Genomic DNA, 25,147 nt, shown 5'->3' with positions numbered 1-25,147 from the left:
ATGGAGACTGCGTAAAAATGGTTTCTGCGATCGCCAGCGGGGGCTTTTTTTTGTTTATCCCCGCGGGCGTATCCTGCTCCGTCCATGGGCAGGATCGCTTATACATCTCATTTTAATGTTAAAGTATTGATAAACTAATTTTTTTTTTCCATCAGATTGTACACACACAAAAATTTTTTTTTTAATAATTTGCTTTTTTGTTGTCGTATTCCAAGGGCCATAGTCTTATTTTTCCATCAATGGCCATCATCTAGAAGGACTTGTTTTTGCAGGATGAACTCTATTCTTCATTTATCCAATTTTTAGGAACATATAACATTTTGGTTTGATTTTTTTTTTCCATTTCTTTCTAGAGGCAATTAATTGTAGGCAAAATTAGCTTTTTTTCCCAACATATTTTTTGTATTTTCTTTTCAGGACGTGCAGTGTAAAATAATGTACTAACTTTTTTCTCTGGGTCCTTACAAATGCAGCGAAACTACATAAAAGGGAAAGGTAGAATTTTTTATTTTTTTTCTACTAATTTCTATACTTAAGCTTCTTATTTTTGTCCTACTAGGGGGACTTGAATATCACCATCTTTGATCATTCTTCCAATACACTACTACACTTCAGTATAGCAGCGAATTGTAAACCTATGAAGCTCAGCCAAAAGGCACAGCTGGCAGATCCAGAGACCATAGTAACCCATTGTGACCCCATGATCACATCAAGGGGGTCTGATGAGTGAGAGAGGGAGCCCCCTCGCTCTATCAGTGTTTTACATGCCACAGTCAGGGTGCGGGCAGACGAGCGTAAGCGTACTTACGTTCGCACGAGTGCAACGTATAAATCGCCCGAGCGATCGTTTTTCACCGATCACGACCAGAGCTAGAAAGCGTATTTTCGTTTGTTCCTACTTTGCAAATGGTCTTTTCGGCCATCGAATATGCGTTGGCGCGTATTTCGGTCGCATATGTTCCGTTTTTTTTCGAATTGCCGTTTTTACGCGCCGTAAAATCGCCCATGTGAACGAATACATTCGAAATTGCCTCAGATGGTCACGCATATACGTTTGGTCGCAAAAACGCGCCATTTATGCGCTCGTCTGCCCGCACCCTCACACTGACTGCAGCATGTAAAGGGTTAAACATTGGTGATCAGAGGTTTTTCTGGTCCCTGCTGTTTGAGCAGGTGCCAGGCCGTTATCCAACAGCTGAGCACCTGCTCTCCATGGCCTGGGAGACCCAGTGACTGGCTTCTGATACAGTGCCGTTACAAGACTGTGCATCAGAAAAAAACCCTTAATGGCCACCGTCAAAAGGTGTATGGGCAGTTAAGAGCATCTACTATTGAAAAAAAGATCTACCTTTTGTGTTGCTTGCCGCATTAAAAGAAAAAAAAAATCCTGAAATATTCCAGTTTTCACACTTGCAATTAGAGCAGTCATTTTTGGCTGGTACTTTTTTTCTGCAGCTCACTTGCTAGCTTTGTCGTTTAGACTGGGAGAGGACGGGCAGAATCAGCTCATTATTAAAAGGGTGAGGAATGTAATGACCACTTTATTGTACAGCTGGAGGCCAACATAAGGCAGGATAGTAACACTATATACATAGATCTCTGTATGCAGCTTCCCTATCACTTACTGCTCTCTGTAGCCTGGTGCTATAGCACTTACTGGGTGCTGTAATAATCAAAGACTCTGGTTTATTTCAGCTGCCTTAAAGTACATACAACCTGCTGTACTGCCTATGTGGACAATGCAGGAAAGAAGCCCGAATCTCCATAATGGAAGTCCACAGGCAAGCTTAAATAATATTTTTCTTTTATGTACATAAATCTAATTAATAAAGCTTAAGGTTTAACAAAGTAGTCCCATTAGGCCGAGTTTCTATACTGCACTAACGTCTTAAACTCCATTCACCCACAGCCGACAAAGGCAGTACGATCCTGGCGGTCACTAGCTGCCACACGTGTGGTCTGGTTGTCAGACTCATGCGGTTACTGCAGTGTAGAAATCCAGCCTCAGGACAGAAGGCTGTGCCACAAGAGCACAGTAAACCCAAAGCAATAGTGCTGGGAAAACAAGGTACATATCCCAAAAATACCACCAAGTAGGGAGCAGGGTTGGTCCATCCTACTTACATGTAGGGAAGTACACAGCACCCAACAAGTGTGTAACAGGACCAAGGGAGAAGCGTTGCAGGATGTGAACATTGCTCCCAAGTGCTGGTCTTACATGTAGTAAAAGGCAGACAAGGGCTTTTGGAGCAAAGAAACAGAGTATCTCCTTCATTCTGGGATTTAATTAAAACATGATTTAAAAGCCCTTCTGACTGCTACTTTTGTCTAGGAGACCATCATCATCTGCTAAACACAGAGCCCCTCCGGCTAGGACCAGGAGCATCAGGACACAGAACTGATCACATATCTAAAGGTAATCTAGAACTAACTAAAAGGTAATCAGGGATCTATTTATCCTATTGGATACACTTTGGTTTTTATTTCTCAGACAACCCTTTTAAACGCTTCATTCAGATAGCCCTGCATTTTCCATAGCATAGTGACAAATTGAGGATGCGGATTTCAAAACTTTTTTCCTACAATTGCCATAAAGCTGCAACAGTCTTCAGGTTAGGGCCTATTTACATCTACATCTGTGTCGGAGGTTCTGGTCATAGCCTCCAATACAGGTCCATCAGAAAATCCCAGACTAAATAGCGCAGCATGCTGTGATGGTTCATCTAGTAAGATGCTGGAAGCTGGGCGGACGCTATTATAGACAATGGGGTCCACTCGGTGCCGTTTGACTCTGGTGATTCCAGTATGTTTGTTGCTCGGCTGCCCCATTGGTGTGGATGGGCCTTATGGATGCACAAGATGTATTGGGGTTTACATTTTTTGCATTTGAATTGGTACCAAAACCTGATGCAGAGTCTACACCGGGGCGGCTAACTAGATCTTCCTCTCGAAGTCCAGACTCCCTGATGGTATGAACTGAAAAACAACTTAACTTCTTGATGGCCTGAAAGCATCTATTAAATTAAGTTTTCATTGCAAGTGTATTAAGCACATTGTATTTTTGGTTGGTCCACTGTATATGCCGTGAGCAAGAACAAAAGGGTTGAAACGCGTACACAGAAGTACCTGGACCCTGTGTCATTTATTTCCATAGATGTTTAAAACATAATAGGTTTTAGATTTTATTTTCCGATGCTGGATTTTCATTCTCTAAGACTATTACACTTAATATGAATAATTAAAATAAACTGTTGTGTGATAGGAATATCTTCACATTGATGGAGATTATGTAACAGGTTTTTCCATTCTGACTTTACACTGACCCTATGAAATGATAAAGGCCCTTAAAGGGGTTGTGTCGCGGCAGCAAGTGGGATTATACACTTCTGTATGGCCATATTAATGCACTTTGTAATATACATCGTGCATTAAATATGAGCCATACAGAAGTTATTCACTTACCTGCTCCGTTGCTAGCGTCCCCGTCGCCATGGCTCCGTCTAATTTCGGTGTCTTCTTGCTTTTTTAGACACGCTTGCGCAGATGGGTCTTCTCCCTTCGGCTCGGAAGCCGCGGCGTTTTGGCTACGCCCCCGTCACATGTGCCGATTCCAGCCAATCAGGAGGCTGGAATCGGCACATGTGACGGGGCGGAGCTACGCAATGACGCGTACAAGGGGGCGGAGCCAAAACACCGCTGCTTCCGAGCTGAGCCGAAGGGAGAAGACCCATCTGCGCAAGCGTGTCTAAAAAAGCAAGAAGACACCGAAATTAGACGGAGCCATGGCGACGGGGACGCCAGCAACGGAGTGGGTAAGTGAATAACTTCTGTATGGCTCATATTTAATGCACGATGTACATTACAAAGTGCATTAATATGGCCATACAGAAGTGCTTAACCCCACTTGCTGCCGCGAGACAACCCCTTTAATGCACGATGTATATTACAAAGTGCATTAATATGGTCATACAGAAGTACTTAACCCCACTTGCTTTCGCGAGACAACCCCTTTAATGTGAGCTGAAATGTTTATTTGTAATAGGACAGGTTTAGCTTGCAGGATCGCCATCCCCTAGGTTAGACAGGGCCCTTTTGGTACATCCAACAGACAGTTCACTGGAGACCGTTATGCTGCAATGGGCCACGACCAGTTTTATTTGCTCTTGAAACAGAAAAAAAACAAACAAACAAACACCACAATACAGAAACAAAAGCTGATTTCTATAGATAAGCTTCCTAAGTAATGGCCTTTTTACATGGCCTGACAGTCTTTCAAACGACTGCACTAGCGCCAATGTCACCGCTAAGGTCCCTTTACTCACAGTTTTAGTTAAGCTAGTCCCAGGATCATCCGGAGACCCCCGTCCTGTTAGCAGTCTGCTCTTTTAAAGCACACTTCAGATTTTCCAGTAATTAGCCACAGTCCCCTCTAATGCCTGGAGTGGCTAAATGGTTTTTTTTACTTTTTTATATTTTTTTCTATTTTTCAGACAAACCCTTTAGGCCTTATGCCCACGGCCGTGACGGGCTCCGCAAGCGGAATACCACAGCGGAGTCAGTTACGGCGCCCCACCAAAGACCCTATACTTACCTCCGGATCCACTGTGCGAAGTCCTGCATGACGCTCCGACGGCGTCACATGACATGGACGGCGGTGCGCGTATTTACGCTATACTTCCGCTGTGCAGCGGAAGTAAAGCGTGACGGGCGGCTTCCATTGACTACAATGGAAGCCATCTGCCATACTCCAGCGGCAAATAGGACGTGCTGCGGGTAATTTCATGCTCCGGAATTCCGCGGCATGTACATTGAGCTATTAGGTTTCATGCGGCGGAAAAAATGGCCGTGTGCATAGGGCCTTAAAGCAGAGTTTGCACATGCGTAATTTAATTGCGTATTACACGTGCAAAATACTATTTTACCGTGTATTACACGCGATAGAGCCTTATTGTTCTCTATGGGTGCGTACAAACACGCTCTACATACGCAATTACACTTCACATGTATGGCATTTCATACACATGTTGCTAGGAAACATTACTAAAAAAGTAAAAAAAACAAAAAAAACAATAACCGGGAAGCCTGTGCATCACAGCATGTGTGAAACGCGCTGTCATATGCAAGCAGACGATCACACACATAGTGATACGGAGCTCCACACGCCAGTACAACACTGCGTTTTACCAGTCATGTGAACCAGGTCTAACAGACACCTTGAACAGAAATAATGTTCAAGATTGGTCTTCAACTAAGGCCTCACATCCACGGCACATGCGGATTTTCACAGCAGATGCACTGCGAGTCAGAATTATTGCTTGTGGGTTTTTTCCGCGAGGATGTACACAGATGGACTGCAGATCGTTCGCGCGGAGAAAATCTACAACTCCACCTCCCTAATTGATTTTAGCCTTCAAATCCACAAATGTATCGTAGGCGCCCATAGAGATGAATAGAGCACATCCACGCCTGATCTGCGGTAAAAGGGAGTATGCTACGATTTATTATCCTCTTGTGGCATCCGCAAATCAAATAAACACAAATCCGCAAGTGTTGAATGAAGTGTGGACGCCCAATGCTTCCCTATGGGCGGCTTGATATGCGGATCTCGCGTATGGATTCCGCAAATCAAATCCGCCTGTGGACATTGGGCCTAAGGAGCTGCATGGTTCAGTGGCCACGGTTTGTAACCGGACGGATTGTCCACAGCATACAGTGACAACTACATCCACATTTAACCCTTGCCAATCCAATTTGTATCCTGGTTTTCCTAGGGAGCTTACCCTTTTTCTGCTGTTATACAACAGCGCTATATGCTGGCTAAAGCCAGTACTGCATGAGGTGACACGCTGGATAGGCTCCAACAGCAGAGAGGCTGGCAATATACAGTAAGAGAACCCTGCCGGACGTCTTTCAACATCGGAGCTGTACAGCCTTAAATCATGATGTCTTCAGATGTCAGACAGTGGATTGGAAAGGGTTAAAGGTTATAATACAGACATTTAAAGCATATTAGGACGATATCTTAAGACCAATCCCTGATAATGGTTGCCATCTGTGCCCAAGTGGAGTATTAACCTTGGTGACGTATGGTCTGCTAGTGACTGTCAGCACAAACCCCATGGAGCCGCAGCTGGGATTTTACAGATGTGGAGCCAATCATTGCAAAATGTGCAGATTGTCAGACAATCACAACGCTTGTAGATGTACCTTATAATAAAACAATCCCCAGTGACTTGTTTTGACATCTGTAATTCCGCTCATGTCATATACTGCATTACCCGCGTACTATGCCACACATGATATATCAGCTATACCTCACGCAAACGCGTGTTTCTGAACTTCTTTCCTACATTGGCAAACACCTGCCACAGTTATAAAGGTATAGCCAGGCACTACATACACAGGATGCATCATGGCTTTCATTTGAATGAGGTCCAAACCTAAAAGCTGGCGGACATTGGCAGTGCCAGCTCTACATCAGGAAGACCTACTGAATCTTGCATCTTTAGTCTTGACTTATTATTGTATTGACTGATTATTGTATTTCCACTGATGTTTTATGTAATAGACTTGTTCAGGGAACAAGGAATGAAGAAGTGTTTACTGGAGGTGTATAAAGTGCATCAGCTTTCTGATTGGTCCATTTTTTTTTTTAAATAGATGGCTACACCCTGTATGCCATCAATAAGAACCCCACAGATCAAAACACATAGAAAGAAGCAAATGGACTCCCGTGTCTGAATAACACACACACGCACACACGCCATCTATATGGCTGTTTTGCCTTAATGAATGCCTCCTGTGTTAAAGTGCAATAATAATGTGCAGACCTGATTATGGTAGGATTTTAAGCCAAAACTTGGGAGTGCATTGGGGAAAAAAAAAAAAAAAGACGAAATCCTTCCATAAAGTTTCTGTGCTGGAGCCAGTCACACGACGGACAGCATTTAGTTATAAGGCACGCTGCACTATTTCCCAGTTTCTGCAATGTGGGCTCCTAAAGTGTGATTTAGCCTCGTACTCCTCTCTGCTAAGGTTCCATTTAATGCTTAAACATATGGATGCAATAAACCGTACAGAACTGCACAGAGTGAAAGATTAGAGAGTTCTGCGTACAGCTAGGATAATGGTTGATAAATGTTTATCCTGCAGAGCCAATCTGTGAATAGACTAATGGAGAGATCAAGAAAACAGAAACTATAGCACAAGTGTGAATGAGAGTGTTACGTGAACCATTTTGATATTTGGACAATTCTCCACTAGGTGGCGGTATGCACCACGCTATGACTGCAGATTCTTTGTAAAGGATTTAACTTTGAAGAATGGACAGACTACCAAATGCAGGGGCCATTATGCAAAATAAGCTCAAGGGGCGGCTAAGCAACAGGCTCAACCGCTAGTAGGCAACAGGGCCAAAGCTCCTCGGTTTCCAGAGATCTGGTAGCGTCACTTAGAGGAGGGCGGCGGATGGACCTACTGATACTCTTCAGCAGACTGCTAGGAAGACTCCCGCACTCTACCAGACATGCTTTGTGTATGCACTCATACTGGAGACGTTTCCCAAACCTCAGCAGAGAGTCAGATTCACCACCACTCAGATGTGCTATATGAGGGAGGATTTCTGACAACATATTACATACTTCTTCCTCATCCGGGTATATAAAACTAGATATGCCTCAGATAGGGTAAAATACACCAGCGGACAGGTCTGCGCCACAGTTTTGTTGAGATCAAATGTTTGACAGCCACCATCAGACAGATATTTGTTCTGTTGAAGCATTTTATAATGATAGTATATACACAGACCAATGACATGCATTTCTACTGTCACCAAGACCTCCCTCACACAGGCGCTTGCAAAAACACTGCATTTACTGCAGTTTCAGGAGCGTTCACATGCATTTTGAGCACAGCTGAAAACGCACCCAAGGAAGCTGAATGCCAGAACTGAGCCAACCTGCATACCGTGTTTGTCCGAAAATAAGACACTCATTTATTTCTGCCCCAAGAGAGGCACATGGTCTTATTTTCAGGAGATGTCTTGTACGCACCTAGCAGGCGCCATCTGGGCCCCACCCAGCTTCCGTATAGTCCTTAGCGCTGAAAGAACACCTCTTGCTGGTAAAAGGATTTGAAAACACTGCCTCCAGCAAGAGATTGGTCTGATTGGTTCTTAAGCGCCGCGGCTCAGCCAATGAATAGCTGTGATTGGTGCATCAAGCACTGGCTCCGATTGGTTCTTAATATCAGCAGCTCAGCCAGTCACAGCTATTCATTGGCTGAGCCGCGGAGCTCGAGAACCAGTCAGAGCAATCTCTTGCTGGAGGCGGAATTTTAAATCCCCGTTACCATGCTCTGTCGGCTCTGACAACTGCACAGAAGCTTGCAGGAGCGCCAGAGAACAGCGGGAGGTACCCAGACGATGCCTGCTAGGCGAGTATTGCTCTCCCCCCCCCCCCCCACACACACACGTAGTGTGCTAGGGCGTTAAAGACATGGTACCAAGTTGTGCGTTTTCATTTCAGTGCGTGATGCACAGTTCTTAAAAAACGCTGAAACGCCCCTAAATAGAACAGACATCGCTTTAAAAATCACAGTGTTAAAAATGCTGCGTTTTAACGCTTGTCTGAGAAACCCCATTGAAATGGATGGCAGCCTTGTACAGCATTGAATGCTGGAAAAACCGCCAGTGTGAGGGAGGCCCAAGTGGACATATTTAGAATCAGTCTGTGAGCGTCTCTTGGATTCGTTCTCTCTCACGCTCAGCTCCTCCTTTCCTCTGACTGCAGCATGGAACCTGATTTTTAAGGGTAATTCTTTCGTTCATTCCCCAAAAACTTACATCGTCAGCTGTACATCCCTCGTTTAGGCCGCCTGCAGACGGCCGGGTCAGATCCCGCTGCGATAATCCTCGTAGCGGGACCCGACCTGAGCCCCTGCAGGGACCAGCGCGGCACTCACCTCTCCCGCCGATCCGGCTCTTTGATGTGCTGGCTGCAGGCCAGCCGGCACATATGCAGACCGGAGCCGGCGGCCAGGGAATGACATAGGAATAGAGCATGCCACGAATTGCTTTCTGCGTGTGATTTCACACGGAGAAATCGCGTCCGTCTGCCTAGGATTGCGTTTTCTAACCTAATCCTATGGCAGCTTCCACAGGCGGAAATTCTTTGGGAAATCCTGCCGCGGAATTTCCGCCCATGTGCAGGGGGCCTAAGGCAGGAAGATATGCTGCCACCAATTTAGGTTTTTTTCCCACATAAAGGATGGGATCAGCAGGGAAATGAGCATTTGCTAGTTTGTCCACTGACTGCCACTGTTTCCAAAGTGTGAACTCTTTCAGCCAATCATCTGCCTGTGTGAAAATACATTTAAAGGGGTTGTCCTACGCCGAAACATAAAATTCTTTTTATTTTTTTTTTAAAAACGCAGACCCCACCTTAGTAGACAGTAAAACCGCATCCATTTGTTATTTAAAAAAAACAAAAAAAAAAACGCTTACCTGGATCCCCCTTTTGCAGCTTTGAAGATTCTTCTTTCAAAGATGGCGCCGCTGGTCTTCTCTCACGGTGCACCACGGGACTTCTCCCATGGTGCACCATGGATGTTCTTCTCCAGTCTGCGCTCCACTGCCGATTACAGCCACCTCATTGGCTGATCGGCACCACGTGACGGAGGCGGAGCTACGAGATGACGCGGAGAAGAGGGAGGAGCCAGGACGCAGCTCGTGAGCCCGGACCATCCAGAAGAGGAATCTTCAGTGCGCAAGCGCGACTGTTCGTGCGACCAGAGGAGAAGTCTGGTTGTCGCCATGGAGACGGGGACGCCAGCACCTTGAGGGGGTAAGTATATAACTTCTGTATGGCCAATATTTAATGCACGATGTATATTACAAAGTGCATTAATATGGCCATACAGAAGTGTATAACCCCACTTGCTGTCGCAAGACAACCCCTTTAAGAGTGTTTCACCTTTGAAGATTTAGCAGCAGCGATTAGTTCTTTCATTGATAAAGCAAGCAGCATTTTTTTCTGATAAGATAAGTCACAAGGTTTCTTATATTGGCATGTACTAGTGGTCTCTGCAAGGATTCTTAAAATTAGCCATCATTTAATGGAAATCTATCACTGACATACAGGATCCTTAATCCTTCAGGCTTTAACTCTGATTTAAGCCCCTTTTGCCTGTAAAAGGACCTCTACCAGTTGTTTGCAGATCCCAGGGTGTTTAAACACACTCCCAGCTGTGCAAAAAAACCCTCAAATTCCTTCATTGTTTCCAGGTTTTATTCTTACCTATTTTATATAAATTTCTTTATTTATTTTTTACTACTTTTGCACAACAAAAACACATTTTAAAAGTACCGTATATACCGGCGTATAAGGCGACGGGGCGTATAAGACGACTTCCCAACTTTCACCTTATACGCCGGTATACAGAGGAGAAAAAAAAAATCCTTACTCACCTGCCCCGGCGTTCTGTCGCGCTCCGGCAGGATGTCGCTCGCTCCTCGTCCCCGGCGCAGCGTTGCTTTCTGAATGCGGGGCTTGAAATCCCCGCTTCCAGAAAGCTAATACACACGCCGGCAGCCATGACAGCATTGAATGGCTGTGATTGGCTGAAGGCGCACGTGGCTTCAGCCAATCACACTATTCAATGACATCATTGAATGGCTGTGATTGGCTAAAACACACGTGGCTTCAGCCAATCACACTATTCAATGACATCATTGAATGGGTGTGATTGCTAACACACGTGCGCCTTCAGCCAATCACAGCCATTCAATGCTGTCATGGCTGCCGGCGTGTGTATTAGCTTTCTGGAAGCGGGGATTTCAAGCCCCGCATTCAGAAAGCAACGCTGCGCCGGGGACGAGGAGCGAGCGACATCCTGCCGGAGCGCGACAGAACGCCGGGGGAGGTGAGTAATGATTTTTTTTTTTACACTTTTTTTTTTTTTAATTACCGGCGTATAAGACGACCCCCGACTTCAGAGAAGATTTTTCGGGGTTCAAAAGTCGTCTTATACGCCGGTATATACGGTAAAACAATTGAATTTGCATCGCGACATTCTAAGATTGACAGCACTGTTATTTTTTCGGCGACAGGGCTCAGTGCGGTCTTGTGTTTTTGAGGGAAGAGTTGTATTTTTTAATGGTACTATTTTGAAGTACCATTGGGATTGAATTGACTTTGGGATTGCTTTTTATTGTGTTATTTGGGAGGGAAACAAGAGAAAAATAGCCATTCTGGAGTTTGCTTGTTTTTTTAATTATTTTTATGGCATTCACCACGTGCAATAAAATATTTTTTGTTGTCTGGGTCCTTACAAATGTAGTAATACCCATTATGTGCTGCTTCTTTAAAAAAATGTATTCATTGAAAAAAGGCTTTTTGTGGGGAAAAATACAATTTTTTATCCTTAAATTAATCAGATTTTTTACACTATTTTTGAGTCCCTCAATGAGACTTGAAGTTGCAATAGTTTGATTGCTAATAGAGATGAGCGAGCATACTCGCTAAGGGCAATTACTCGAGCGAGCATTGTCCTTAGCGAGTACCTGCCCGCTCGGAAGAAAAGATCCAGGTGCCGGCGGGGTGGAACGGAGGGGAGATCTTGCTATCCCTCTCCCCCCCCCCCCCCCCCCCGCTCTCCCTTGCTCACTCCCGCAACTCACCACTCACCCGCACCAGGAGTCGAATCTTTTCTTCAGAGCGGGGAGATACTCGCTAAGGACAATGCTCGCTCGAGTAATTGCCCTTTACGAGTATGCTCGCTCATCTCTAATTGCTAAGATAGTACACTGCATTAGTTATGTAGTGCATTCTACCAAGCCTATCAGACTGTCAGAGGAGGGGCTTAATAGGTAGTTACACAGCAGACATGGAGGCCTTTGTCAGGCTTCCAAGTGCCATGGGAACCTATTGTTACCCTGCAATCACACTGCCGATGGATGACAGAAGGAACCTGCTCTCTCGGTTCGCTTAAATGTTGCAGTTGCTATCGATTGTGGCATGTAGAGAGCCAGGATCTAAGGTTTCTCAATATCTAGCAGTTAAAGCAGGAGCCTGGCTGTCAGTAGTCAGCTAAGCCATCACCTTAAAAAGATGCATGTTCAGGTTAAAAGCCGATTAATGATTCAAGTTAATAGGCATATTGGCCGTCCCTAAGGGGTTTAAAGGTACATTTACACGGGCCGACTGTAAATGCACTTATATACCGGACAGCCGTCCCAACGATTACCGTTCCTATGCTTTCACACAGGAAGGATAATCGCTCATTGAATGGAGACAGAGCGCACCGGAGATCTCTAACGGCAGCCCATCTCCATTCGAAATAAACAGGCAGTTGTTCATAAATGATCAACCGCCTGTTTACATGGGCCGACAGTTTTTAGGCGAGCTGAAAACTAAGTGAATCAGACAAGCGAGCAAAACTTGCTCACCTGCCTTGTCAGGACCTGCGTTTACACGGGACGACAGTCGTACGTAATCACTTTGAGTAATTACTCAGATGACTGTCTGCCAGTGTACGAGTACCCCAACTCTCTAAATACAAGTCCGTCTCCAGAGGACGAGAGCATTAACCCATGACAATTTTTTAAATGTTCTCTTTATAAGCAGTCAGACAGAATGTGGACTGGACCGCAAAATAATATTGTAATTAAATATTAAGGGGGTTGTCCGAGACCCATATGTGGAATCAATTGACCTATTACAGTGATACTTAAAAAATTAACAAAAGACACCCTGTGCTGTCAAAAATTCCAAACTTCTGCTGACATCACATACACAAGCCAGGAGCCTTCGAGGCTCAGTGTGTACATGTATGTCAGCCGCTGTATCCCCGGCGGTGAACTGTGCGTACACCAATATTCTTCCCAGGTGTCTGTGCCGTTCACAGCCAGGGATGCAAATGCGGACATACCCATACACAATGAGCTGCAAAGGCTCCTGAGTTGTGTATGCGACATCCAGGATTTTTGACAGCTTGGACACAGGACCATCACGCAGAAAGACACTTCAAAGAAAGACCTTCAATTCAAGGCTTTCAGTTGAACCTTAAAATTATAGATCCACAAGCTTTTATGGCATCTAACAGATAGAAGAGTTCTGGCAGTCACAAGTATGTGTATGTTTAGTGTGAAACAAAGTAACACTTGCTTGTTTCACACAAAGATGATCTTCAGCTCTTTGCATTGTAGCCTAAGGCCCAATGTCCACCAGCGGATCTTAATTATAAAATCGGCGCGAGTCTACCACACGGGACATCCGCACCTGTAGCCACCCATATGGATATATTAGCATCTGCACAACAATTAAAAGCATGCAGGGATGTGATTTTTTTTTTCTTCAAGGGAAGAAATCACAGCATGCTCTATTTTTCTGCGGATCCTGCAGGACGGCTTCCATTGAAGTCAATGGAAGCCGTCCAATCCGCGAGAAAGCAGGAGATTAAAAAGAGAAAAAAACAATTGCACTGTGCATGCATCCGACACATCGCCGGGGCATCCGGAAACATCCGCCATGCTGAAGAAAGATGATCCGGCCAGCATGGAGGAAACCCGCGCTGGAGCTGGACAGGTAAGAAAATGTATTCTTCTGTCCACATCCGCGGGCACGGGATTCAGCAGTGGAATCCGTGCGTGCAAGTGGGCATTGGGCCTAATGAAAGGAATGTGGATCTTACTGATCGGAAGCCATTAGCTGGTTATTAGACCTAGTCTGGCCTGCGGTTTAGTATATTGTAGAAGTGATGGTATTGATATGGAACTTAAAAAATGTAAACACCTACATAAAGTATATTAAAATAAATGTTAGTAAATGATTTGGGAACATTTGATAAACACTACACAGTATTGCCTGTAGGTTTAAATTTTACTAAGACTATCATTTTTCTTTAGCGCAGTATACTTCATCCATAGCATTTATACTTTGGTTTTCTTTTTCTTTCCAGTCTCTTTCTTCAGTCTTCTTCAACCCATTTGGATACTTTGCACTTTCTGTAACTGGACTCAAATCAACCCTCAATCTGAGAAGCTGGTATTGATATGCCGCCTGACACCCACAATAGGCTGTAGCTTTTAGTCAATATCTCCAGAAGCTAACCTGTCTCAAATGACTCATTGTAGATCAAAGCAGTACTGATAGATCTCAAGGTATTGCATGACCCATGTCAAGATAATACAGATTTCTTCCAAATTTACATTTGGTGTAGAGCCTCTAAATTCCAACTCTTATACTGATGCCTTTGGAAAATCATATATCACGACTTTAATAACATCTAAGTTACTAAGTTCAGTCATGGTCTCCTAAACAGGGTAAAAGTTTTTTGACGCATCTTTAGTAAATGGTACTATTTGCCTGTCGTCAACAAAAGCCCTATACACAGAAATGATTATTTGCAATATCGTAGTACTAGTCCTAAAGAGACTCACCTCTTCCATTTTCTCAGATATTGGCGTTTCATCACCAGCCACCGGCTCCTTCACATCTGAGCAAGATTGACTCATCTGGTCAATGGGAGTTCCTGACCTTGAGTTCTGGCAGAGAGAGGCTGTGCCAAGAATTGGCTCATCATCATCATCAGAGTCTGGCAAAGGAGTAGGGCTGATATCCTCTAACCCAGTACTAGACGGTCGCGAGGAAGGGGTAACATCCTGGTACTGAGAGTTTGAGCTGTAAGGAGGGATTGGTGAAAGCTGGGATGAAGAGGATGATATAGGACTTCCTTCCATCCTCAACTCATTGTCTGAGCTTGGTTCATTTAGGAAAGGTAATTTTCGTTGCTCTTTTAAAAGCATTTCAATTCTTGAGTCTAGACTATTGTGCTGCATTTCTGCCTCCAAAGTGGGTGTCCCCGGTGTGTCCCCGCCATCTGGCGTTCGCGCACGAGATGCTGACTTATGCTCCATGGCACATTCTGGCTCAGGAAGAGGGGGTTCTTCTGGTTTCTCTTTAACTGGTACAAAGTCAATATTTATAGAACTACATCCACTGTCAGAAAATGGCTCTGATGGTGGTGGGGGTGGGGGTGGTGGCGGCGGCGCTGTTCTCCGGAAATCTACTTCTCTTGTTGTCTGTGGGAATGGATTTTCATCAGGCAATGAGTAGGATTGATAAGGAGTAAAGGCTGACGACAAACCAGTCTGGCTCAGGGGTGGCGTTTGGGAAAACGGTGAAGTCTCTGGCTGAGATCGAGTTGTATTAAATGTATGATCAGAGCTCCTGTAAGATGTACTGTGAACATAGTGGTGCCCAGGCCTCCGATTATAAGCGTCCGTAAACTTTGATTCATGCCTTCTTGGTTTGTATTCCTGATAATGAAATGCTGGTGTTGTCTGTCGACTTGAATAGCTAGATTCTTGTGAATAGGGTGTTCCAAGACGAGGGGTGTGAGGTGTTCCTTGTGATTGTGGGGTATACTGGTAAGAGTTTGGGGTATCTTGACGACAACTTGAGTAGGCTGTGTCATGGGAAAGCGGAGTACTGCTGTTTGGGGTAACAGATGCACTTGCGCAAACTTCTTTTGTGCGTTTTACGGTTTCATTACTCTGAAAAAAAGTGAAAAAAAACCCCAAAAAACAATTATATAAAATCACTCAAAATTAAAACATCAAGTATTCAGACTTTAAGGGAGAATTTACAAAATATATCTGCGCTAGAATTCTGGGAAAAAAAGTCGTAAATCTTGACATCACTTTTCTGCACAAGAATGTGACTCCTAAGTTTTATGCTGCACTTAGCACTTTTGACCGAACATAGAAACATAGATTGATGGCAGAAAAGACCACCTGGTCAATCTGCATCACATTCCATTTTAATCTCTCCTTAAAGTCATATGGTGTGGTGAATGGTAACATTTAATGCATCATATATTGTGCCATTCTTTTTGGCGTTTTATTTTAACGGCATGCAAACAATGGAAAAATGACACCTTATCCTGTGAGTCAGTACAATTCCATCCATAAGAAGCTTATAAAGCTTTTTTTCTTTTAGTACTTAAAAACTTCTTTTTGTCACAATATTCCAAAACGTAACATTTTTAATTTTCCATAACCATTTTAGGGTACATGAAACTTTTAATCACTTTAGTCCAATTATTTGGCCAGATGGGGTGACAAAACAAAAAATGATGGCATTGTATAATTTATGATTTTTTTTAAAAATGGTACTCACTAAGCAGTAGAAATAATGCGATACTTTAATAACTTGGTCTTTTTTATAGATGTGGCGATACCAGTTAATTTGTTGTTTGGATTTTTATGGGGAAAGAAGGAAAGAGCATCAAGTTTTAAGACTTACTATTTTTAAAAAAGGTTTTCACATTATTAAAAACTGTTTTTTGTCTCACTAAGGGACTTAAACATGTAGATGCTTGATTGATTGTACAATACACTGCAATACTTATGTGTATTGTACTTTTTATTGTTACCTATGAACCATGGCCACAGCAAAAAGCAAATACCAAATTGGGTGCATCGGTCTAAGAAACAGCACATGTGAGTAAACAGTGTGATGCAACAGCAAAAAAGGCAAACAATTCTGGGATGTATTAAGAGAAGCATAGAGTCTAGATCACGCAAAGTAATTATTCCCCTCTATTCTTCCTTGGTCAGACCTCATCTGGAATACTGTGTCCAGTTCTGGGCACCCCGATTTAAAAAAAATAAATAAAAATACATCGACAAACTGGTACAAGTTCAGAGAAAAGTTTGGTTAAAGGATCTGGGGATATTTAACTTGCAAAAAAGAAGGCTGAGAGGAGACTTAATAGCTGTCTACAAATATCTGAAGGGCTGTCACACTGCAGAGGAATCAGCCCTATTCTCATTTGCACAAGTGAAGACTAGAAGCAATGGAATGAAACTGAAAGGGATGAGACATAGATTAGATATTAGAAAGAAACTGACACTAAAGATGATCAATGAGTGGAACAGGTTACCACGGGAGGTGGCGAGTTCTCTTTCAATGAAAGTGTTCAAAACAGAGCCTGGACAGACATCTGTCTGGGATGATTTAGAAAATCCTGCATTGAGTAGGGAGTTGGACCCACTGAGATTGGAGGTCCCTCCCAACCACTACGATTCTGTAATTCACAGGCAGGGCTTAAAAGGACTTTTACAAGCTATTTTTGGGGGGCAGACTACTTAAAATAAATAAATAATAAAAACAGCTGCCGTTTCACTAAAAAATACCAGAACCATAACAGAATGAAATCGAAGTGAAGACGTTCCTTCTTTTTCTTTTTTTTTGAAAGCCCATTGAAATCAGTGGAGAAAAGGCTCATTTATGTTTGCATTCCACTTTCTGCTCCAAAACCATAACAGAGAGATGGAATTTAAAGAGAAATCACTAATGCAGATGTGAATGAGCCCCAAAACAATTTAAAGGAGTTATCGGAGTTAAAAAAGTTCTTTTAAATATAGCTTCCATGCATCACATAGTTGGTCATCTGTCTGAATGGCTGGCAAGTAACACCTTTAACACTATATACAAGAGACACCGCTGGGAAAATAAGTCAGTCTTCTAGTGATCAGCTGCATTGTTTTCACGTCCCCACAGCACCATAAGCAAAGTTATGTTTCCGTTAGGGGGGATGTGACAAGGAGCTAGGTGAGGCATTATTTTAGACTCCCCTGCTCCTGTGATCCAGCGGAGTTCCCCTCTGAAGTTGATGTGTGGCACCAAAATCTGACTCTTTTCAGAGTCCCATGTACGTACTCTGCCATAGACTTGCATAAGAGCGCATGCATGCAGGTCTCTGAAAAGAGTCAGATTTCTGTGCCGCATGCCAACTTCAGAGGGGAAGGGGCATCACTGGATCTTGGAAGTGGGCAAGAGAAAAAAAAACAAAAAAAAAAAAACATACCTCACTTGGTTTCCTGTCGCATCCCCTAGCAACACCACAATTTTGTTTATGGTGCTGTGGGGATGTGACAAGTTCCCTTTTTTAATTATTTTAGTACCAGTAGTATGTGCTTCAGCTGTTAAATATAAAATTTTGATTTAAAGAAAGATCGGAAACAGTTTAGTGATAAAGAAGAAGTAATAATAGCAAATATAAGTAGGGAAGGAAAATAGTGTTACTGCATAGTAAAGGATAAGAATATATCAATTTACTGTTTACCTGCGGAGTTTCATTCACGTTTGGTGAAGCATCCAAGTCGGCTCCAACCGGAAGAGTCTGAGGTGTGTAGGGACCATTTACTAACAGTTCATAGAACCGCATGCGGGTCTCTCCTGCATAAGAGTTAAAATATATTAGTGACAGTATAAACCACCTACACACTAAAAAATGTTCAAACATCTCCAGACGTCAGACCATGTATGTACGAATGGCACACACCGCTATATGGAAGTCTCTGGATACCTAACGTATATTTTACTGTACATCTTGATGCGTCTACATATTACTAAATGACCAAGGTCATCCGCTAAATTTTTTTTTTAAACAGAAGGGGTTTTACTACAACTTCACAACTACAGTTCAATGGTTAGTATGCGCTGGTCTCCAAACCCCAAAAGTCCTATGATGAGTTATGAACATATATAATGGCAATTTACATTACAGACCTCTACAAAACCAATTTGAATGGTAATATACTAGTGTGAACTTTCAAATCCGGAAAGGTTTGCAAATTCATGATTCATTCTGTTCTTTTTTCTAAATTTAATATATACAATTGTGGTCAACATCATTGGCACCTTGAATATTAAAGTACACCATGTAGAATGTCTTCAGAAATTAAGTATTTAGTGAAACTACTTGCACACACACAAACTTTTGATACAGAAAAGCACAAGCCACAAAAAAAAAAAAAATTATAAACTTTGCAGGAAAAAGGGATACAAAATTAAAAACAATGCCAGAACACAATAAGGTGGGTCTCACACAGGTGAATTGTCATTGCGCGTTGCAATGCCAGTAGTCCATTGATTTGTATTGGGCAGCTAATAGCTGCTATTGTTTTCACACGCTTATTAGTCAGGCAAAAAAAAAAAAAAAAGAAGAAAAAAAAAACAAAAAACACGGCATGCACTATCTTGGTAAATATTACGCTCGTATACACGTCAAGATAATGTATGGGGATTGGCGGCACACATCAAGCATGCATATCATTGTGGTACGCATATCATCATGTGGCATTTCTCAGAGGTTTTCAATTGGATTCATGTCTGCAGAACATGACAGCCAGTCAATGGCATCAATGCCTTCATCATTCAGGAACTGCCTACTCTCTGGCCACATGAGGCCGGGTACTGTCCAGCACCAGGCCAAACGCAGGGCCCAATGCACAAGCATAAGCTGGGAGAATGGCTCTGAGGCGTGGAATTGACAGTTGCAGCATGTCAATTCTTTTTTTTCCGTTGCGGTCCACTCCTCTCTATGGGAGAGAAAGCCGCAACAGAATGCCGGCGGCCGAATGGCTCCAAAACCCACGGCGATATGCCACAGGTTTTGAAGCTGCGGCTCTCCTGCAGAAATCTTGTGCTTTTTCAGTGCGGCCAAACCACGAGATTTCCGTCCCGTGGGAACCCAACCTTACCCAAGATTGTTTATCAAGAGGAATTGAAGCAGTTTTTCAGAATGAGTGAACAGTTTAGGAGGATGGACCTAATGAAGAGAGTCTAATAAGTGGAGAAATAAGTGTGTAATATAATCTCAAAGAAAAAAAATGCTCATCTTCTCCTGTACTATTGATTTTATGCAACGTTTGTGCAAACGACAGTGACCATTTAAACACTAGGCCATTTCCTGATGACAAACTCCCTTTAAAGAGTAAATTTTCAAGAAAAGAAAAAAAAAAAAATGTAGTTTGTAGAGAAACACGCCGACAAGCATTTGAAACAATGTCTAATAAGAAACAAAAGCAACAGAAGTGTTTGACTAGAAGCCAACTTGTCTTGGTTTGGTGCCTTCAGGCTTCCATTGCCTTTAGACAAGTACAGTAACAGAACGTGCTGCGTTATTCTATCCGGTCAAAAACAAAAATACATCTAGCAAAAGACTTAAGTTAATAGAGAGGAACGGATCATAAGCCATGCATCATGGATGCTGTAAAAACGAAAGCTTATGACACCTGTGTGAACAGAGCATTACTGCCAGCTCATTGTATTGACTTGATAGTGCCGAGCCAAGTATTGTGTGCAAGTAGCTCCAACTCAGACAGACCGCCTGCTAGTAGCTGCTGCAGATCAGTATTGGGCCGGGTACACAGCTGCACTGGAACCTCCGCCGCAGATCCAGCACAGAAGGCCGGACGAAATAGCGCAGCACGAAATAGCGCAGCGTGCAGCACTTTTTCTTCCGATAAAATGTCGGGCGGCTGAGCAGAATCCGAATGGACCCCATTACAATCATTATAGTCAATGGGGTTCGTTCGGCACTGTTTGGTTCTGTCATAAGATGGATGAGTTTGGTCAGCGGATTGCGCTTTCCTGCTCCCTGAACGGAGTAGAAAAACCGGAACCCCGACGCAGATGTGTAAAAGCAGGCTAAAATGAATACTGGAATCTATAAAACAAACCAAATTTGCTACATAATACATGAAAACATGAAGGTACCAAAAAGTTCTATGGCAAGTTCTAACCTTTGCTGGCCAGTGCCATTCAGGAGACAATCCCATAAACAAAAACACAAATGAACACCAAAAACCTTTCTGCATATGAGTTCCCAATGCAGTAACTTTTATGCCTATACAAGTAAAGATAAAGCACAAGAAGAATAAATCCAATCTAAACACCACAAAAATACATCTCTGTAAAAGTAAAGCACCTATGTTATCAGCACATTAACACAGCTTGGTGTACGAAGAGTTGCAGTCATCAAACTTAGCATTTATCTGTATTTTGCACTGTATGTATTTATCATTGGGTTTTATTTCCAGGGCAGCAAATACGGAGCCATACACTAATCAAATACACTTTCATCTGTATTTTCATCGCCCTCCATAGACTAAGTAGCAAGTGTTGAATTTTTAAACACGTCTATGCAAATTACACACATGTAAATAGATACAGAGCTAATGTAAGTCTCTGTATAAGGCCCAATACACAGGGGCGTATTTGCATTGGGGAACCCGCAGCAGGCCTCCGGATTCCATAGCAAATACTACCCATAGACATGCTATAGAAAAATCGCTTTTCCCAGTCCATGCGCGGAAATCGATTGCTGTGATTTGTTCCTTCACGATCATAAAACCGCAGCATGTTCTATTTCAGTGCAGATTCCGTCCGGAGGGCGTCCATTGAAGTCAATGGAAGCCATCCAATCTGCAGCTGTCACTGCGGATGGGCCACGGAATCCGCGCCATTGCCTAGTAAGGGCGGGGTGTCATCTGTACTGCGCATGTGTCGGCAAGCACATCTGCAAGACAGATCCGGACAGGTACACAGGGGGGTCACTGGGTAGAAATTCGTATACGGAATACGACCCGGCCATGTACATTCGGCCTTACAATCTGCAAAAGACAGATCAAATACAGGCTTAAAATTATTATATATATATTAAAAAATACGCTCGTCTGAAAGCAGCTTATGCCACCATTAGCTGACAGAGCAGAGTAGTTCCCACCACTTCATAACGTGTCTGTATAAATGACAGTCATTCAACAACTTGTCCCAGTCAGAATGCTATTATACCATACAGAGCACAAATGGACGCCACACAGAACTACATGGCAAAGGGGAACATTACAGCGAGAAACATACACTTCACTTTATTTTATTTGTTAATGTGTCCTGATTAGAATACGTATACATGTATGTAATATTAATTGTAGGCTACTCCATAAAGGGATATGTAGAACTACCAGAATGTAGCTTTATTATAGGAAGGAAAAGCCTATGTAGGCAACATGCAGCATCCTATAAAGATAAGAAACACTGAGAAGTCTCTAGTGCTATGAACTATAATACACCCTGTGCTGCCGCCAATGTAGAACTTAAGAAGCAAACTACTATGCATAAAGCCGGGGTAACGTGGAGTAAAGCGCAGTGTTTAACTGCTGTATGAGCTGGCGGTGAGCCGGCTATCACTGCGTAGGACAGCGATTTTGCACTGCGTATGACAGTGTATCACACATGCTGTCGTGCACAGTCTTTGTTTGTTTTGGGGGTTTTTTTGGGGGGGTGGGGGTGGGGGGGTTTGTTTCTTTTAAATTTCCCACTCTGTTTCTTAGCGGTCTTTCATATAAACACTGCACATACACAGTGCGATTCCGCATGTACAGCGTTTATTATGCGTGACCATACAGACTAGGGCTCTATCATGCGTAATACGAGGCAAAATAGAACATGCCACGTTCTTTTTTTTTACAAGCGTATAATATGCAATACAAAATCGCTACTGTGAGTGGGTCAATGAAAATCAATGTACTTTCATTTATTCCATTCACCAAGCATGATAACACTTAAATTCCACTTGCGTGAGCCTGCCCTAAGAGGACCTCAAACACAATATATATTACACATAGTGTACACACCTACCTATCAAACGTCCATCCTCATGTACCACTGTGAACTATGCCTCAAACATCATCACCATAGCATCTACAACAAACTTCATGCCTCACATCATCCACATCCATGGAGGGAAGCGACCTCCTCAATCACACACACAGGCCTACATCATAAAACGTACACTTATATCATCAATCATCTGCTGAGCGCCCACGGTGGTCTCACAAAGTGGCGAAATCTTGATTTAACAAATTCAAAGTTTTAGCCCTATGAAAGCGTGATGCGTCCTTGAATATATAATAGCGAAGAGGAGCGCCGAGCTGCGCAAACAGAACGAGACAATGAAAGGACCTTCACGTTGGTTTGTCCTGGATACTTCGTGTATCTGAAATAGCCGATGCCTTTACATTAGAACTGTCATTCCTAATTCCACGGAATCATTTCCTGAACATGGACAGGCTCATATATTAGAGAATCTTATGCCATCCTGGGGTCAGCCTTCTACTAGTTGTATCATATTGACAGAATCAGCTTTCATTCAGAAGGAGTTTTAGAACTCTAACAAGGTCCTCCTACACACTTACAGTACCATTGGGAATCCATTATATGTGTTTATGGATTTTTTGGTTTCCTTATTAAAAAAATACAAGCCATGTAGTAAACGTCAGTAGCCCTTGCCTAACGATGTGCAGCGTACACTACATGTGATGGCATGTGTTGTGTCACGTGACGCCATGCTGTGATAATCACAATACATGAAGACAGGCAGCAGTACTAACATCACACCCTGGCCTGCAGTACAGATCTAGGTCTGGTTTAGTGTAACTGAACACCAGACACCCAGCCACCCTCCCCAGTAACAGTCTGCAGGATTATGAAAGGACTCCTCTGGGCATTTGCATGGATGAAAAACATTCTCCCACCTGCACAAGCCAAGAGCAGGTTGTCCACAGCAGTCAGGTGTCTGCAGCCACACTATGCTGATGGCTGCCACCACTGTAACACTATCCAGCTACATTTGCATCCCCCATCCCGCCGTCCCTCTAGGAATGTCTGCCTGCACAGACCCCGAGCCGCAGGAGTGAGCCGTCGGATGATGGAAGTGCAGGAGGACTAGTGCGCTGATAGACGCCGCTCTGCAGTCTCCTAGCAACTGACAACAGTGCCCACGTGACCGCGGAGGACACAACTGTCAGTGCAGCCGCCGATCACACATCCCCGCCGCCGGGAAGCTCTCACCTTTCGTGTCCAGCTCCACGTGGATGAGGTTGCCCATCACGGTGGTGTTGTGCAGGTGCTTCACGGCGTCCCTGGCGCCTTTCACGGTGGCAAAGATGACTTTGGCGATGCCCAGGTGCTTCTTGTTCTTGGGGTTGTACAGGATCTCCACCTCCTCCACTTCGCCGTACTTCTTGCACATGTCGCTGAGAAAGTTTTCCCGTATATTGTCGTTCAGTTTCGCAAAAGTCACTTGTTTGGGGGGCACGGGGCCGACGTAAAACTCGTCGATCTGCGAGAGAGAATGAGTGCAGAGGGAGCAGGTTAGGACTGTCACCCCGCAGGCGGCCATGGTTGGAGGAGTAGTAGCTGAGCATTAGGGACATACCTTGAGCTTGGGCACAGGTAAGTCGACCTCCTTGTTTTTGGTCCATATCCTTCCGATCCGGGGGTCTCGGACACAATCCACTGGGGGGAGACCCGAGTTCTGCAAACACAAAAGTGATAAGTTGATGCAGATGATGAGGGGAGGCTGGAGCTGCGGGCAGCCCCCATTCATCACATGCACGGGCTACAAGTTGATGACAGCTGGGACCTACAGGCATGCTGAAGTGCAGCCCGTCGTAGCGGTACAGCTTGTGCTGCCCCTTCCTCAGCGCGGGGTCGATGATCAGCTTGTAACTCCTCCAGTGCGGGCTCTTCTTCTCGCCGGAGGTGCCCGCCGCCGCCGCCTCCATGCCGTTGAACCAGCCTGTAAGCCATAAACAAGAAGACATGAGTGCACGGTGCGGGCACACACATGGATGACCGCCCGGGCTGCCATCACCCCCCGGCCTCTACCCTCACTTGTAGGCGGCTTTCTGACATGGTCCTCAGGATTCCTGCTTCTCTCTCCAGGCTTGGCCTCCTTGAAAGACATGCCTGCCCGCCTTTCCCCACACCCCCGAAGCCCTGCTCCCCTGCGCACAGGGTCGTCTCCTCGGCCCGCAGGAAACGCCAAGCCGCTTCACAGCCCCCTCCCCCGGTTACATGACATGCTGCGGAGGGCACCCTGCCTGCTCCTTTTTGGCGAGCCAACACATATTGTGTGTGAGCTGCTTCAGCTCGCTCTGGGGCAGCCCACAATGCACCGCGGCCTCCCGAGCCTCCGCCTCCTTCTCTGTCCCCGGCCAGCAGCAGCAGCGCTGGGAGTAGCTGCCTCTTCCCGCCCGCACTTTCGTCACGTTTCCTCTAGGCCAGACATAAACAACCTCTCACCGACACCATTAATTTACAGTGGATAGAGCCGGCTGGGACTAATAAGACGCGGAGGCGCGAGCTCCGTATTTTTATCGACGCGTCTATTTATTATATTCCCGTGCGCCTCAGAATCATCTCACAGTCTCCTATCACTATCCAGTATTCTAGCCTGCTGAAGACAAACGCGAATGTGCTCCGGCAGCTCCGTATTATCAGGGATTCCCTCC

General features: G+C 44.2%; 1 protein-coding gene across 1 annotated transcript in view; it reads right to left on the bottom strand.

The window, feature by feature from the left end:
- Window positions 1-24,816, bottom strand: part of SETD1B (SET domain containing 1B, histone lysine methyltransferase) — a 49,738-nt gene extending 24,922 nt beyond the window's left edge. Inside the window, exons 1-6 of the mRNA XM_066603291.1 lie at window positions 24,528-24,816; window positions 24,281-24,432; window positions 24,070-24,168; window positions 23,703-23,973; window positions 18,130-18,242; window positions 14,438-15,553 (exon numbers count right to left, since the gene is read on the bottom strand). Of these exons, the coding sequence (XP_066459388.1) occupies window positions 14,438-15,553; window positions 18,130-18,242; window positions 23,703-23,973; window positions 24,070-24,168; window positions 24,281-24,432; window positions 24,528-24,600 (1,824 nt within the window). The 5' untranslated portion in view covers window positions 24,601-24,816. The remainder of the gene's footprint in view (window positions 1-14,437; window positions 15,554-18,129; window positions 18,243-23,702; window positions 23,974-24,069; window positions 24,169-24,280; window positions 24,433-24,527) is intronic.
- Window positions 24,817-25,147: the final 331 nt, after the last annotated feature.

The sequence above is a fragment of the Eleutherodactylus coqui genome, chromosome 5 (assembly GCF_035609145.1).
Source record: "Eleutherodactylus coqui strain aEleCoq1 chromosome 5, aEleCoq1.hap1, whole genome shotgun sequence".
Taxonomy (NCBI): Eukaryota; Metazoa; Chordata; class Amphibia; order Anura; family Eleutherodactylidae; genus Eleutherodactylus; species Eleutherodactylus coqui.
Note: the sequence above shows the minus strand (reverse complement) of the source record. Positions and strands in the feature narration are given on the sequence as shown.